The sequence below is a fragment of the Asterias rubens genome, chromosome 17 (assembly GCF_902459465.1).
Source record: "Asterias rubens chromosome 17, eAstRub1.3, whole genome shotgun sequence".
Lineage (NCBI taxonomy): Eukaryota > Metazoa > Echinodermata > Asteroidea > Forcipulatida > Asteriidae > Asterias > Asterias rubens.
In genome coordinates this window covers 9,152,172-9,169,912 of record NC_047078.1, presented here as the reverse complement: position 1 = coordinate 9,169,912, position 17,741 = coordinate 9,152,172, and the positions used below count along the sequence as shown (strand labels likewise).

The following is a 17,741-nucleotide window of genomic DNA, read 5'->3' as shown; positions in this document are numbered from 1 at the left end:
CTTTTAAAGTAAATTTAAGGTGAATTCTCTGGCTAATAAGAATAAACAGAATGTTGGTTTAAACAACAGAAAACAAACGTAGGTATTGTATAATGATTATTAAATTATTATATTGAACTTTTTTTTAGTGCTTTCTACTTTTTTACTTAGTGAAACAACACAACCTACAAACAGTCGGGTGGTTTTCTTTGAGCACATAACATAGGTATTTTGGTTGCGGCACTTCACCGAATGTAAGAAATAAATATCGACAAACAATGGCCATAAAATCACCCTTCATAAAACAAAATCTAAAACTTTGGTAAACTTTGAACGACTTTGACATGACAGTGTCGCTTGTACGGGCTTTTGTGATGACGCCCTCTGTTGACATCAATATAATGTTGAAGTCAATAGAGGGCGCCCTCACCAATCAAGGAAAAACCCCAAAACAACACAGAATGTCATCTCGCAGTAGCAACCTGACCTTTTCGTCCAATTTTCCGTAAGTAATCTGCCGTATTTTTACTTTGTTTCGTTAGATTTGAAAGTTATTGATGCGTATAGTTTCTTTGCAGATGTTCACAGTTATGTTTGGGCACTTTAGGGGGCTCGTCCCGGACAATGTGAGGGCAGAAAACTACTCCAAAAAGTTTAATGTTGGAATTGGATTGTTAGTTTTTAAGAATGCTGCATCCAGGCACTGCACTTACAATTACATGGGTCCTACTATTTTCCGTCAACACAGAACACACCAACCAAAGCATCCTTAGAATTTATGGTAACAACTTTTTGTCGAGAAGACAATGAAGAAGTTAAAGGTATTTGTGTACTGTGTGGGTGGGAGGAAAACCATAGCCATGGCCTCATTATTTTTTATTAGGGAAAACCCACACACTGACAGTCCAGTCAGGTTGTGTAGGATTATGCCTCTGCATGCACTGCATGTACTGTTATTATTATAGCGCCCTCAAGGGTTCAGATTAAAGCAGACTAGATGTAAACATACTAGAAGAAGTGGGTTGCCTATTATGATGTCGTGCCACAAAGTCATATGTCACTAAAAAACCTAACACACATGCTAAGCCAAGGTTCTGGTCTGGGGTAACAAACTGGGCTCCCCAGACGTGAAAAGGCAGGGACGGATATCACTGAGCTAACCTGACTGCCCATCAAAATGAACATTAAAAACGGCAACACCTCTAAATACTACGCATTTGAAATCGACGAATAGGCACGCACAGTGAACTGTAAATAAAGTGTCCTATAAAAAGAAGATTTTCCGTAAGTCTAACTAAGTCTGAGGTTGCGTTTCATTTTAAGAAAATGAGAGCTGCTTGGACTGTACCATGTTTGTATGGAGCACTGTGCAGGTCAATCATGACATCAGGGGTTTCCCTTAACTTTTTTTTTCAATCGCCCGCCGGGCGAGTCGACCACAATTCTCGATCGCCCGCAGGGTTTTTCACTAGCCCGCATGTATTTATACACAAAATATTCAAAAAAATTAAATATAAAATAAAAACAAAAATGAGGCCCTTAAAATTGCTGTTTTTGGAGGATTTTATATCTGAATTTTTACCTTAAACTATCCCTTTTCCATCAACAACAACTAATGACAGCATGGTTAGGGGGTCGGTTGATTTGAACATGTTTTGAACTCCATTTGCAACAAAATCTTCATGAATCAACGATCAGTCAACAACGCACATTGAAAAATAAATCAATGAACTTTGCCTCGCAACACCCTCTGTTGGCAAAAGTTGTCCATGTTATTGGAATTCCTCCAAGGCTGTACATTGTGCACAGTCTGCAGGCATTATGCACAACATGCGGCAATTATTTACTCCATTCGCGAACGTGTACTGCATTGAAGTCTAGTCAAGAACATCATGAATATGGAATTATCAACAGCCATCAACGGCCAATCACAGCGTGCAGAGTGTTGGTCAGAATGGACTTTGGACGACTGTGTGTGTGTTGTGTACAGTATGTGCTGTGCATACTGCATGGACATGGACGTACCAGTGGGCGACCGTTTACATGTACTGTAAGGATACTCGGCACCATGTGGTTTGTGCATCGTGTTTTCAATTGAATGAACGTGTTTTCTGAAACGAACGACAGCAATTCCGGGTCCCGATCACGACAAAATTAAATCTAGCAAGTATCTAGAATTGTCAAACTTACTAGTTTAAAAGCTTCAGTAAAAGTTTTCTGTGGGATTTTGCCACTGAACCCTCATTTATATGTGAAAAGGAATAAATATTTGGCTCGCCCGGCGGGCTAGTGGGGAAGGGTTTTCACTCGCCCGCTGCTATTTTCACTCGCATTTGGCGACCGGGCGACCGCTAATTTCGAACCCTGGACATTCACTTTCTGTGAGTGCACCATCCCTCCTTCCATAACTAGTCTTGGCCCAAGACGTTGGTTATAGATAGTGGAGATTGAGTGTACTGCACTCGTTGAAAATCATATATCTGAGCAAAGACGACGTCTTGAGCAAAGACTAACCAGCCATCTGCAGCAATGGGCCCTCTGTTGTTCAAGCTCTAAATCCACAACAACCTCCTTCTTCTTCTTCCTTACTTGTACAGCCTTCATGATTGAAGATACTTCCTTTAATACTAATTGTATGTTTTCTTATACAACCCTTTAATCACAGGACAACATAAGCTGGCTGCGGCCCAAGTCGTTGTGTTGGTCGTTACCAGATGATGCGTACGAGGAATCACTATGGCAGATGAAGATACAGATATGACAACAGAAGGTGACAGAGCTGTCCTGAATAGCATGGACACCGATGACAAAGGTGACAATCACTGCGATGCAAACAATTATTATGCAAACGATAAAGCACATCAACATGAGAAAGGTGACGATAAAGACATTGGACTTGCTGACATGGAAGAAAATTGTACAGGAAATAGCTACCACACCGTTAAGTTATCAGAGGGAGATAGCTCTTCAGGTGGATTGGCAACAGGTATGGTTAGGAGTGCAGGTACGAGTAGAACAGAGGGAGGTGGAGCTAAAGGTGGAATGACAACTGAAGATGCAAGTGGAGTTGAGGATCAAGACGAGGGAGGAAGTGCAAAAGATGGAACAGCATCAGAAGAGGGAGGTGATTCAGATGAAGGAATGGCCACAGACAATGCAACAACAAAGAAACTAAGTAAGCGTTTTAAAGTAAGCGGACATGTTAATGAAGCCATGATTGGAGCTGTGCGTAAATCTAACTGCTCTAAGAGATCGTACCGTCTGCGAGATCTTGAGACGGGTGACTTGGACAGCGACGACGACTCTGAAAGCGATGACGACAGTCGCGACTCGAACTCCAGCACGCGACAGTCGCACAGCTCTACCAGTGAGACCGAGTCCGACATGGAGCGTGAGGGCAATGAGGGGGCCGGGGAAGCGCAGAGCAAAGCTGCTGAACTCTCTAGCGATCTTGAAGACGATCTCCTCGCTAAGATCTTACCTAAACCCACCTGGCAGGCGATCCCAATGCTGCGGGCCCGAGAGCTCGGTATGCGACGGGAGCTATCAAGCTTCCGCAACGAGGCTGTCGGTAGCGTCCACATGACGTCGCGGTTTGAGAAGTATTGCGAACTAAAACACCACGATGGTTGCGTAAACACGTTACATTTCAACCAGTCTGGAAAGCTGTTGGCGTCGGGAAGCGATGACCTTCACATTGCATTGTGGGATTGGGCTCAAAAGAAGACGACACTTGTCTATAACAGCGGTCACAGAAGCAATGTGTTTCAGGTAAGGGTTTAAATTTGTAGCCGCGGTGGGAGGTGCTGGGTGGGCCTGCCCAGAATCTCGCTCTGCACTCTGAGCAAAATACACTGTGCTACCCAGCACAGATTTCCGCCAGATTGCACTTCAGCAATGATGGCCAAGTAGCTCAATGTGAATTTGTGACCCGCTCTGTGAAAATGAGTCCGATGTAGGCAATTTCAGGAATTGAGTTATATGCATGGCTGGAAAGAACACATCAGCAGCAGTAATTTGGTAATGTGTCTAAGCTTTGGGGGTGTATCGCGTTGCTGAGTTACTCCCGTTTGAAATTAGCCACTACACCATTGTTTGTGAAAAACGAGTTACAAGTAAAATGATATTTTAAACTACCATTGTGTGCAAAAGGATACAAATTAGACATATAAGTATGATCACAAAATTGTTGTATTCATAGCTTTATTGCCTAAAAATAAGTGTTCTAAAGGTTAACCATGCAACTAAAGATCTTAAAAAGAAAATTTTGTTTTAATACATTTTCCACCTTAAACTGTCCATAACTTAATATTGCATTGGGCCACATGTGACTCATTTTCACAGAGTGGGTCACAAATGTTGAACCGCTTGCCCTTGGTGGACTAAACTGGATTTAGAGCCCACCATTCAAATTTGTCTTATCACTGTGCTGGTGATGTTTCGTCTTTCATTCCTAAGAGTTACTGGCCTGTAACTTTATTTCAGGATAAACCATTCATACGAAAACATCCCTGTACAAAAATGCAGGCCTCAGGACATTTTTAGGGCAAAGCCACTTTGGCCTTGAATTGGTAAAATTTTCGAGGGCACCAAGGCCACAAGGGAGGGCACTAAGGCCAACTTTAAAATTTTAAAAAAGGGCATCAAGGCCATAAAAAAAAAGATCATGAAACAATTTGTGATCAGGTCCTGGTTGCTGTTTTGATGAACCATTAATTACACTTGCTTTGTGAATTGAAAAAGTGTTTGGTGAAACTTTTTTGGTGTGCACATTTTTGTATGTATGGCCGCAACATAGTGACATATTTTTGTAACTTTTTGCATAAGTGCAACTAACCAGTGGAGCCTTACGTGTCAAAGGAGTGGCATTTTTACTGTTGTGCACACTCAAACAGGCTGGTCCTGGAGAGAGCGCAATCCCCCCATTCAATAAATTATTAAAGGCAGTGGACACTGTTGGTAATTGTCAAAGACTAGCCTTCACAGTTGGTGTATCTCAACATATACATAAAATAACAAACCTGGGAAAATTTGAGCTCAATCGGTCATCGAACTTGCAAGATAATAATGGAAGAAAAAACACCCTTGTCTCACGAAGTTGTGTGCGTTCAGATGGTTGATTTCGAGACCTCAAATTCTAAACTTGAGGTCTTGAAATCAAATTCGCAGAAAATTACTTCTTTCTCAAAAACTATGTCACTTCAGAGGGAGCCGTTGCTAACAATGTTTTATACTGTCAACCTCTCCCCATTACTTGTCACCAAGTAAGGAATAATTATTTTGAGTAATTACCAATAGTGTCCACTGCCTTTAATATGTTCCTGTGTTTTATTTTGACAGGCAAAGTTTATGCCTTTCAGCGGAGATACAACGTTGGTGAGCTGCGCTCGGGACGGTCAAGTCCGCGTCGGCGAACTCTCCAGCACTGGAATCTGCAAAGGCACCAAGAAACTTGTTCAACATAAAGGAGCGGCACATAAGGTGTGGTTCCCCTTCCCCCCCCCCCCCAAGCTGAACATTCCACCAACCCAGATAAACTTGCAGACCAATCCTGTTCTCACAATTTGCACAAAGATGAAACGGGTTCAACATAAAGGCACGGCTCATAAGGTGTGCTTCCCCTTCCCCTCCCCTCCCCCCCCCCCCTCTCAAACTGAACGTTCCACTCACTATAAAAAAGATAAACTCTCAAACCAATCCTGTTCTGGAACTTTGCACAAAGAAACTGGTTCAACATAAAGGCGCGGCACGTAAGGTGTGATCCCCCTCTTCCCCCCCCCCCCCAGCGGAACATTCGACTGACCTTCGTAAACTGTCGGACCAATCCTGGTCCTTAAACTACGCTCTTAAAGGGGCGCAGCAATTTCCCTCTGCTAAGGGGCACCTCTATGTGGAAAATATCCTAAACTCTCCTCAGCCTGTGCCTCCTTAAAACGGTGTCGATCCCCTCACCTCTGACTCTCCTCCTCAGCTCCTCATTTGACAGCCTGTCAGCCAGAGATACCCCACACATCCACCTGATCATTCTCATCTCTGCCTATTCCATCTGCTGGATGTGCCTAACCCTTGTAGGCCATGTGTGGCAGATGTACACCATGCACATCAACATCTATATTACCCAGGCAGTTCCTTTGTGATTTATTACTTGATATATGTGTATTATTTTATAGCTTGGTGTTGGGGCTGACTCCCCCGTTGTGTTTATGTCATGTGGAGAGGACGCAGTTGTCTACTCCATTGATCTAAGAACGTCTAAAGCAACAAAGTAAGTCATATAACACTATTTTACTCGGTTGTTTCAGAGTCGCGCCAAACTAAATAGATCATGAGCGACTCTAGGTGTACCGAAACAAACTTTTGTTTCAAACAGATAAACTTAAAATAACATTTACATTGGCTTGGCTCATGACAAGATCGGCATCTAAAACCAAGGCACTCCACAGTTGTCCCGAACAACTGCAACAGTCGATCTTTCGACTTCTAGCGTGTCCAGTCACTCCTCACTGTTTCAGACATTAAGCGTTGCAGATGTGTTTGATTCAGAATTTAGTTTGGCGCAACTCTGGAGCGACTGTCTGAAATGGGTGTTACAGGGCTAGAACTTTGCTCTGGTAAGGGGACCAACTTTACAAAGGGCACCATAGCAAAAGCACAGGACAACACAGCATTTGTTGCTATATAAGAGCACCGAATTCAAACTTTGGTGTTTCTGATCAGCAGAGTGTGGGTTCGAATCCCCCAGCTGTGACACTTGACCATTGCTTCGTCCTTCGGATGGGACGTGCATGTAAAGCTGTGTTGTGTAAGCGCTTGTAAAAGAACCCAGTGCACTTGGGGGTTTGCCCAGGTGTTCCTGGCTGGATTGGCAGCATATTGCGCCACAGCACCTTGTAAACCATTACATGGTGCTAAGGATTAGGTCTTATATCTCAAACTTTGTCCCACTCCTTGCAGTAATAATACCTGGGGCTTTGTATCCTTTGGTAAAAGGCACGTTATAAATACGGTTATTATTAGTATTGTTATTTTGAGGCCTGATTGTTTACTCAAGGTATCAGTTTGATCAGACTCGGTTTCTTCTTAGTTAATTGTTACTTTCCATTGGAACATTTCAATGGGCACCAAGGCAAAAGGTTGGGGCAATTGAGTGAAGTAGCAGGCCAGGGGCCTATTTCACAAAGCAATACAAATCATTGCAAGACAAATCACAGTATCACCATAGTGATTTGTATTGTGACATCACACTTTACTTAGCAACTTCGATTGATTTGCAGTTAAGATCAATCTTAGCTCTTTGTGAAATCGGCCCCTGGGCCCAATTTCAGAGAGTTGCTTAAAAATAGGTAGCTAAGCACAATAAAAATATGCTTACCAGAAGAAGGTTACCAGCCAAGATAGCATGTCTCATGTACATTCTGTGATTGGTAACATTCTTTTTACTTAACCACATTTATTTGAAGTGAAATGTTTCTCAAATTACTTTATCCTACCGAAAGCTTCTGTAGGCTTCTGACCAAAGGTTGTTGTTGCCACTAATTTGAAGAGTGATTACCAAACGTATACCTTCCCTTTAAATAATAAAATAATAATAATAAAGTCCTCTAATGTCCACATATCCACCCTGCTGGATTTTCAAGGGGCAGTAAACCAAAAACCAAACGAAAGAAAACAGACACAACAAAATTAGTCCTTGAAAACCTATGACGTATGTTGCAATAAACTTTGGGAAAGATCTAAATGTTGTGGGACAAAGACAAGATCTTAGATTAAGTGGTAGAGAGTTCCTGAAGAAAAAGACGTGCAACCCCAGGAGTGTCGCGACTTGGGTTCATTCAGGAGAAGCATTCAACTGGATTTAACCTGGACAAACCTGAAAAGTCTACTTCTCTGTAGTAGTATTTTTATACTGCAAGACAGTTTTCTAAATGACAAACTCTACCTCGCAAGTAGAAAATGTTGTTACCGCAAACCAAATGAATATGGATTTTTTACCTGTTTTACTCTCTTGTTTTTAAATCAAGGTTGGTGACCGTCAAAGAGAACGAGCGCAAAGTTGCTCTTTACACGATCTTCCTCAATCCATCAGACACGAATGAGTTCTGTGTTGGAGGGCGTGACCACTTCGTCAGGGTGTATGACAGAAGAAAGGTATCGGACGACCGCGAGGGTCTGTTGAAGAAGTTCTGCCCTCAGCATATGCTAAACAGCGAGACGCGAGCCAATGTTACTTGTTGCGTCTACTCATACAATGGGAGAGGTGAGATCTCATGTTATCATTTATTAATCCTTTCTGACTAAAAGTAAAGAGAATAAAAGGGTAGCGACAAGTTTAAAATACTGTGGTGGCCCCGCGATTTATCACCTGGCCACGACCCTGCAAGGTTTTAAACGACAGTTTAAGAACGTGTCACTACTCTTTTAATCCCAATTCATAAATTACTTTTTGGTGAAAAGGCGTAATAGAGTAAGAAACTGTGTCAAACTTATCCATTTTCTGACGTCCTTGAGCTCTGTACGTGTGTTGCATTTTTATGACTAAGACAGTTTTCTGATGCATTTGTGCGCGTAGTAGTAGTAGTATGCATCCTCATATTCATGGGCCAAAACGGCACGGCGAGATCGATCACCACTGAGAACGAGTTTGTCGGCTAAACGTATCCGAAAAACAAGAGGGTTATAAACAGCTCCAGCTGGTCATTATCAACCGTTTCAACACCCCAACATGACGCGCTCCTCCACCAATAGGAATGGCGAAACTGTCTGAGGTAATTATGAATCAAATCTCAGATTTCCTTGATGACTACACTCCAATCTGCTCCCTTTGTTCACAACACGACAAGATCTAAGATTAAATGGTAGAGAATTCCTCAAGAAAACGACCTTGTTACCCCAGGAGTGTCGCGACTTTGGTTCATTGAGGAGAAGCATGGAACTGAATTTCAGTTTTCAAAGAACACACTCTCGAAACTCTCTGAGGTATGAATTAACATGTACGTCTCAGATCTCCTTCATAACTACACTCCAACCCGCTCCCTGTGTTCACAACACCAACATCTCCTTCAAGTTCCAAGAATCAAGACACAATACTACGGAAACCAGTCATTTATAGTTTCACTGCTCTTACTCTCTGGAACAATCTCCCACATCACATTCATTCAAATACCTCTTTCATTGTCTTTTAAAACCTACAAAAGTGCCCTGGAAACCCACCTCTTTTCTACACAGCATTAATTCACATTGCTGGTATGTTAACCCTTTAGCCCGCATATCGCCCGGAGGCGCCCTGCTTATTACCACTCATACCGCCCGCACGCGCCCGCGCAGTTTGACATGGTGTACTTTGAGTTATAACGCAGCAAACAGCCGTAGATGGAGCGCGATCTCAAGATGACAACAGTCTAAAAATAGTACATGGTCCACATGAGAACAAATGACGTAAGGTTCAAAGGTCGAAAGTCATTTAACAATCAAACAACGCATGTATGAGTGGGTGCTTTTTCTCTTTGTGGAGCGCTATGTTTTCTCTGTGTGGGTGGACCACACAGAATTGGGGTTACAGAATAGGTTACCCTTACAGCGATGTAAGAACTCGGGACAGTACTGAGTTTAAATACACTGGACACTATTGGTAATTGCCAAAGACCAGTCTTCTCACTTGGTGGATCTCAACATATGCACAAAACAACAAACCTGTGAAAGTTTGAGCTCAATTGGTCGTCGATGTTGCGAGATAACTATGAAAGAAAAAAAACACCCTTGTCACACGAAGTTATGTGCTTTCAGATGCTTGACTTCAAGACCTCAAATTCTAAATCTGAGGTCTCGAAATCAAATTCGTGGAGAATTACTTCTTTCTCGAAAACTACGTCACTTCAGAGGGAGCCGTTTCTCACAATGTTTTATACTATCAACCTCTCCCCATTATCGTTACCAAGTGAGGTTTTATGATAAAAATTATTTTGAGTAATTACCAATAGTGTTCACTGCCTTTAAAGTGCTAACACACATCGGGGTAAGGGTAAAACTAGCCTTTAATCAAGGCGCACGCGGCGGCGCAAGCGGCGAAACCCCGAAGTGCCTTCAGCAACTCGTTTATCTAATTAGTTATTCATATATGCACCTTCTGTGTGTTGCCCTCAGCACCACCATTATGTGTGTGTGTGGGTCATGGGGCGTGCACGCTTGACATCTGGGTGTGCCGCGTGCGCCTTGACTAATAGGCTATGGTAAAACCAAAACCAATTAATAATGAAATTGTTATTTTGTTTTGCAGAAATTGTTGCAAGCTACAATGATGAAGACATCTATCTGTTTGACAGCTCTCACAGCGATGGTGCTGATTTCATCCACAGCTACAAAGGACATCGCAATAATGCAACAGGTAATGATCAAAAGACTGTGACAAGTCTACTCACCTCTAAAGCCTGGTTCATACTTTCTGCAAATGTGAATGCGATACAAATGTTGACGTCACATGGTTGTTTCCGCAGCGAATTTTTTGCAGGAGTTGAGCACAAGTCAACTGATGTGCATTATTCGTTGCAAATTTGTGATGACAAGTTCGTATGGCATTCGTATTTTTAGGAAGTATTATGGATGGGTCATGTCACAGGACAGTACTACTCATCAAGTCGAGCGCCATCTAGAAGCTCGAGCCTGCCCAGTGATTTTTCTCCAGATGTTCTGATCCAGCATGCAGGAGCGTAGTTCCTCAGTGCTGGCCAAGCTGGTGTCTCGTTTCAGTGTGTCTAGGTAGGAGAGTCATCTTCTCCCACGAGAAGCCTTGCCTTGTGTGGGCTCCCAGAGGATGGTTGGGCAAGCGGCAAGCTCCGAGTGGCCGGACGCAGTGCCCAGCAAGCTAGGCAGATCTTTTCTGTAGCCTTTGGCCAGGCAGCATACAGGTTGAAGTTTCTCATATGGTCCCGCCAGGGGACGTTTAGAGCCATATGTAGCAACCATCCAGAGACTTCTCCATTCTGGTGGTGAGGGTTCAGATCTGAGCTCCGTATAGCAGCACTTACTCCACTGTTGCCACTGATAGGCTGTGTCCGAAACAACGACTTCGGCTACAGCTACGTCTAGATCAGCGCGTCTACCAGTGTTGAAGAATAGGCAGACGCGCGCGATCTAGCCGTAGCTGTAGCCGAAGTCGCCGTTTCGGACACGGCCATAGTGACCTTTTCAGCCGGGCCCTCAGCGTTGATTACCATACCTTTTTCATGCTGTGGAGCACCGACCACGCCTGTCCTTTTCCAGTCTTTAGGTCTTTTTCGCTGGAGTTGATCCAGGATCCGAGGTGTGTGCCGTTCCTCGTGTAAACAGGAGGGTCACTGATGTTGTAAGCGATCACCTTGGTCTTGTGTTCAGCTGACAGTAACAGGTCCTGGGCTTGCTCAATCGTGTTTGACACCAATGCGATATCATCCACAAAATCCAGGTCAGTGATTGTCACAGAAGGCACACGTTGGCTCTTGCGGGGAACTAAGGGGAAACGCAGCTCTTCTTCTCTACCGCCAATTGCCTTTCTCAAGGCATGGTCAAGGACAAGGATGAAGAGGAAGGGGGCTAAGGTGTCACCCTGAAGTACTCCAGCTCGTATGTTGAAGTAATCGGTGACCCCATCCATCTGGTGAAGTGACCTTTGCCCTGGTGTTTGCATATGTTGACCCGATCACTTCAACTAGCCTGTTTCGGATCCCGTAGGCAATGAGGATGTTCATCATCTTGTCCAGTTGGATCGTGTCAAATGCCTTACGGAAGTGATATAAAGGTGATGATTGCAGGAAGATGTTTGTGCCTGACTCCTTCAACGATTGTCCTCAGCGCGATGATGTGCCCCACCGTTGACCTCTCTTGCCGGAACCCATTCTGCTCTGCCCTTAAGAGCGGGTCTAGCACTGGCCGTATCCAGTTAAGTATCATGTGGTTAAAGGTTTTTGAGACTAAAGAGGTGAGTCTTATCCCTCGGTAGTTGTCCATGCAAGTGAGGTCACCAGACGTTGGAACCGGGATGATATTGATTGTGCTCCACTGATCTGGTGCCTCTCCCATCATGCACAGTTGATGAAATCAAGCATAATGTCGTTGATGGGGACATGCTTTAGGACTTCTGGGACAACACCATCCTCCCCACAGGCCTTTCCACTCTTGAGACTACTCTTCCTGGCTGAAGGGACTATCCTCTATATCAAGATCAATGAACACTTGTTCTACCTCCTCCTGAGCTTCAAGCATAGCTGGTGCGTCTTCAAGTAGGTTTGGAAGTGACGATACCTTGCGTCTACCTGTTGCTCATCGGTGTCTCCCTTAATCTGAGAGGGCTTGGACCACTACTTTAGTTTTAGTGGATCGAGGGGACTTCTCATTCTAAACTTCACCACCGCGTAGTGCGTTCTTAATATTATTGGTCTCAACATTTCATAGCTTGCTCTAGCCATTGCAGGAATTGGATGGTAGTCTCCATGAAGGCCGTGTCTGAAATGGTGACTTCGTCTACAGCTTCAGCTAGATCAGTTCGTCTGCTTATTCTTCAACACTGGCAGACGCCCGATCTAGCCGTAGCTGTAGCTGAAGTCACCGTTTCGGACACAGCCTAAGTCCTTGATCATTACAGTTCAGACATTGATTTCACCAAACTCTTCTTAACCTAGGATAATAATAATAATAGTAACAATTTATATATCCCTTAATCCATAAAAAACAATGCTCCATGGTGCTTACAGAGGATTAATCTTAGGACTTAAGACGAGTTAAGTTTCTGTTACCGTAGACGTTAGGAAGCATTGAACCCATCCTTAGTTGGGGCGAGTAACTCGTCCTTACTCGAGTTACATATATAGCAAGACAGTTAATATATAGCAAGACAGTTCTATAAAGAACAAACTCTACCTGGTAAGTAGATACACACATGGTGTTACCGCAAACTAATATAAATTGATGGCTCACCATGCAATGCCTCAAATCCCATTAACAAGCTCTATGTGGCAAGTTGATGCACACATGGTGTAACCGCAAACCAAATTTATATAGTCTTTAATAACTCTTTGAAATCCACCACAGGTTCTTGATGATCTTTTGTTCAGTAAAAGGAGTTAAATTTTTTGTTTGTTTAGTGAAAGGAGTCAACTTTTACGGTCCTCGAAGCGAATTCATCGTCAGCGGTAGTGACTGCGGGAACGTCTTCCTCTGGGAGAAGAGCAGCGAGAAGATCATTCAGTACATGAAGGGCGACACTGGGGGTGTGGTCAATTGTTTGGAGTCGCATCCAACGAGTGCTGTGTTGGCGACCAGCGGCTTGGATCATGACGTCAAGATATGGATGCCGACGGCACAGGAACCATCTCAGCTTGAAGGATTGAAGACGGTAAGAAGGTTATGTTTAAAGGAACATTCATAAATACCTAAGACAGTTTATCTATTCTTATTGGTCGAGAGGGCATCACGTGGGGGTGATAAAACGGATGATATAAAACCAGTAAAAAGTGTTGAAACATGGGCATGACATGCTAGCTTGCACCTGTGCTTATAAGACAGTTTATTCATTCCTATTGGTCGCACCTCAATTTCCTTATAAGGAGTTTTCACCGGTGTTTAGCTAGAGGGGTGTTGTGATGAAAGAAATCATTGAAAAATTGTAATTGTTGCATTTAAAAAAAACAATTGGGACCAAAAAGATTTTGCCCATCTCTCATTGTTATATGCCCAAAATACTCCTGCTTCTTCTTTAGTATGATTGGGAACTAAGCTTTTTTGGTTGTGAACTGATGTTTAGTTGTATGGTCTTGCCATTGGATCTTAAAGGCACTGGACACTTTTGGTAATTACTCAAAATAATTATTAGCAAACAAACTATCTTGGTAACAAGCAGTGGAGAGCTGTTGATAGTATAAAACATTGTGAGAAACGGCTCCCTCTGAAGTAACGTAGTTTTCTAGGCAGAAGCAATTTTCCACAAATTTGATTTAAAAACCTCAGAATTAGATTTTGAGGTCTCGAAAACAAGCTCTGAAAGCACACAACTTCGTGTGACAAGGGTTATTTTTCTTTCATAGTTATCTCTCAACTTCGACAACCAATTGAGCTCAAATTTTCACCGGTTTGTTATTTGATAAATTTATTGAAATACACCAAGTGAGAAGACTGATCTTTGACAATTACCAATAGTGTCCAGTGCCTTGAAGCATACGCCTCCCAACACCAACGCTAGAAACTTGTTACCCTTGTTTTCTTCCGTTAGAGTTTGGTAAATAAAATACTTGTATTTACAACTTTCAGACTATGTACAGCAATCGCAGGGAGCGTGAGGAGGAGAGAGGTAGGGAACCAGACGTCATTGATGGTCACATGCTCATGTTCTTGATGCATCACTTGAGACGCAGAGCTCGTAGACAGGTGAGGATGAAGTGTACTATAATAATAAATATAGGACTCCTATATAACTGTTACCCTGGGTTCACCATCAAAAGTAGCAGGAACCAAAAATAATTTTTGCGATGATCATTTTGGAAAGAAGCGTACTATAATTATCAATATAATCAATATAGGAGTCCTATATTACTGTAACCCTGGGTTCACCTTCAAAAGTAGCAGGAACAGGAAATAATTGAGAACATGAACTGTATTGGTCAAAGACTTAAAAGCACTGGACACTTTTGGTAATTACTCAAAATGATTGTTTGCATAAAAACTTACTTGGTATTGAGCAATGTAAAGCAGTTGATAGTATAAAACATTGTGAGAAACAGCTCCCTCTGAAGTAAGTTAGTTTTTGAGAAAGGGGTAGTTTCTTGCTCAAAAAATTAAATACTTCAGCTGCAAAGCCCTTTATTAGGCATCTGAAAGCACACAAAGTAGTGCAAATTCAATGACCGTAAGAGCCCACATTTTCACAGGTATGTTATTTTTTGCATAGGGATACACCAAGTGAGAATACTGGTCTTTGACAATTACCAGTGTCTTTAAAGGAATATTACAGAATTGGTTTTTGCTAACAGAACAGTTGCTGGCAGTGTAAGCACTTAATGTAATCCACCATTTACATAAACTGACAAACCTGTAGAAGTTTTGCTTGACATCGATTCATACAAAAAATTAATAAAACGCTCACTGATGAAACGGGAAATTAGTCTTATTGAGATTTCAGGCAAAAATAGTTCAAGGGATGTTTTCCACTATCATCATCATTAGACAATACAAGTTTTATGTAAATCTGTGATCTTAAACAAGTTTTTTTCTTACCAATTCTGTGATGTTGCTTTGTTTTATTTATTTTTAATTTTCTGTTTTTTTCTTCTTCAGGCCAGAGAGTCGGGCGACGTCGACAGCGATTCGTCGTCCTCAGACTCTGACACCAGTGATTATGAAGAAGGTGATAATCGAACGCCGAATGAGCGCGTTCAATGCGCACCGTCTTAAAGCGTGAAAACAACCCTGCCCCTTTCCAAAGACGTCCAGCTGTTTAGAAGATCAGTGTATTGTGTGATTATAAGGTAATGAAGCATCCCGCACTAATGACGTCACTTTGCCTAAAATATCGGCTGTCGGACAAACTACAATAGACCCCCATGCATGTGACGTCACACGCTCAAAAACATGCGCGTCAGTGTAGCGTTTCAAGTTAAGCAAAGGGTCTATCCCGGCCTTAATTTGTTGGGCCCCCTGTACTTCCTTTCAGTGTTGGCTCTCATTGCGCCGTCTTCTGAGTTCGAGTCAATATTGAGCAGTGGGACAAGGAGAACTTTTTTTGTTTTGTCCGGGTGAAGTGGACAGGGAATGTTTATTGTAACGTTGCGAATGGGTGGCCCAAGTACTTTGGCCAGGATTGTAGCCACACCACCTACGCGATCACTGCGTCCTCGATCCACTAAATTGCACTAACATGTGTAGTTAGTCGCGAGTAAACTTACAATTTGGGCGTACGCACATGTAAGTGAAATTTGACACTTTTGTCTGAGGTCTGGGCCCAATTTCATAGAGCTGGTAAGCACGAAAATTTGCATAGCATGAAATTTCTTCATTGATAAAAATTGGATTGCCAATCAAATGTCCATTTGTTGCATATTGCTTGTTACTGGTATTCAGCTGCTGTTTGCCTACCCTGAAAATCACGTGGATATTTGGTTGGTAATCATGTTTTTATCAAGGCAAAAATGTCATGCTATGCAAATGTTTATGCTTAGCAGCTGTATGAAATTGGGCCCTGGGTACTTAGTTTCTATTTTAGGCATTGGTGCGGAATGCTTTTGCAAATGGATTGAACTTGAAATAACTACAGCAGGTTAAAATCAGGTTAATAAGTTATCTAAGGACCTATAAAAGGCTTACAGGCACTGGACTCTATAAATAATTACTCAGAAATCTTTGTTAGCTTTCTTACCTCACTTGGTAATGAGCAGCGAAGAGCTATTGGTAGTATAAAACATTGTGAGAAACGTAGTATTTGAGGAAGAGGTCATTTTCTCACTCAATCATTAAAAGACTTCAGGCTCGAAGCCTTTTATTATACATTTGAAAGCACACAAATCTGTGCAACAAGAGTGTTTTTTCTTTCATTTTTTTCTTGTTACCGCAATATAGAATTGTTGTTTTATGCATATGATGGAATACACCATCTTTGACAACTACCAAAATCAGATCTTTTGGATATTGTTCCTAAACACTCAAATTATATTTCATTAAACAGTGATTTTTAAACACTGACTGTAAAACAAATTCTCCATTATATTTTTTGACTTCCTGCTTTGCTTGCCGCAAAAATTTATTATTGTAACTACTTCCAATAGAGGAAAAATAGTTTAATATCTATATAAAAATTTATTGATTATGTTAAAAATGTGATTTTTCTCAGTTAGTATTCATAAACTATATTAATCCTATTCTTTTTGGTTTTACCCAGATACACTGATGTGTGTTTAATAGCACTGAATATTCAGTACTTTCCTGAGTTCTGTGAAAAAAAATGGAAGACAAGTTTCTCGGTAGGGATTCGAACCCACAAGCTTTGCAATACTAGGCAGCGTCTTACCAGCTAGACTACCGAAATTGCCCGATTGCCTGATAACAAATCCTTTGTTTTAGCAGCGGGTACTGCAAACAATATCTACTAATCATAATATCTAGTAGGAGACAGTTTTGTACAAAAAAAAAATACAAATTTGTTTGATTTTTTTCAAAACTTACAGGCACTGGACACTATTGCTTATTACTCAGAATATGTGTAAGCATAATTATTAACTTGGTAACAAGCAATGAAGAGCTGTTGGTAGTATAAAACAATGTGAGAAGCGGCTCCCTCGAAGTAACGGAGTTTTTGAGAAAGAAGTAACATCTCACTCAGGTAGTAAAATACCTCAGGCCTGAAGGTTTTTTTTTTAGGCAACTGGAAAGCACCCAAAAAAGAGTTAAGACTATTCCTAACTTAGGACTAGTGCTAGGAGATATAAAAAACATATGGCTAGTGTAAGTTAGGACGAGTGACTCGTCCCAACTTGAGATAAGGCTAGTCTTAACTCTTTGTGAAATCCACCCCAGGATTCTCAGGTCGTGTTGAATCCCAACATGGGCACAACATAACAGACCTGTTAAAATTTGGACTCAATTGGTCTTCGAAGTTGCTAGAGAAACCACCCTTGTTGCTCTAGACACAATTTTGTGTGCAATCAGATGTCTGAAAACATACTTCAGGTCTGAAGTATTTTAATATTTGAGTGAGAAATTGCCTCTTTCTCAAAAACTACTTTATTCGGAGGGAGTCGCTTCACTCA

The 17,741-nt window shown here is 42.0% G+C and overlaps 1 protein-coding gene across 1 annotated transcript; it reads left to right on the top strand.

Moving 5' to 3' along the window:
• Positions 1-432: 432 nt before the first annotated feature.
• On the top strand, positions 433-16,001 carry LOC117301421 (DDB1- and CUL4-associated factor 8-like). The gene is made up of 9 exons (XM_033785397.1): positions 433-484; positions 2,645-3,750; positions 5,320-5,460; positions 6,150-6,244; positions 8,001-8,236; positions 10,253-10,360; positions 13,092-13,342; positions 14,254-14,370; positions 15,277-16,001. Exons 2-9 carry the CDS (start codon positions 2,716-2,718, stop codon positions 15,391-15,393), a joined length of 2,100 nt encoding a protein of 699 aa, XP_033641288.1. The 5' UTR covers positions 433-484; positions 2,645-2,715; the 3' UTR covers positions 15,394-16,001.
• The last annotated feature ends 1,740 nt before the right edge of the window (positions 16,002-17,741 follow it).

Excerpts from the sequence above, each read along its gene's own strand:
- LOC117301421 (XM_033785397.1), top strand. The coding sequence starts at position 2,716 with ATGGCAGATGAAGATACAGATATGACAACAGAAGGTGACAGAGCTGTC. Across the intron at positions 5,461-6,149 it reads ATAAAGGAGCGGCACATAAG|CTTGGTGTTGGGGCTGACTC; the intron begins GTGTGGTTCCCC and ends ATTATTTTATAG. Across the intron at positions 10,361-13,091 it reads ACATCGCAATAATGCAACAG|TGAAAGGAGTCAACTTTTAC; the intron begins GTAATGATCAAA and ends TTGTTTGTTTAG.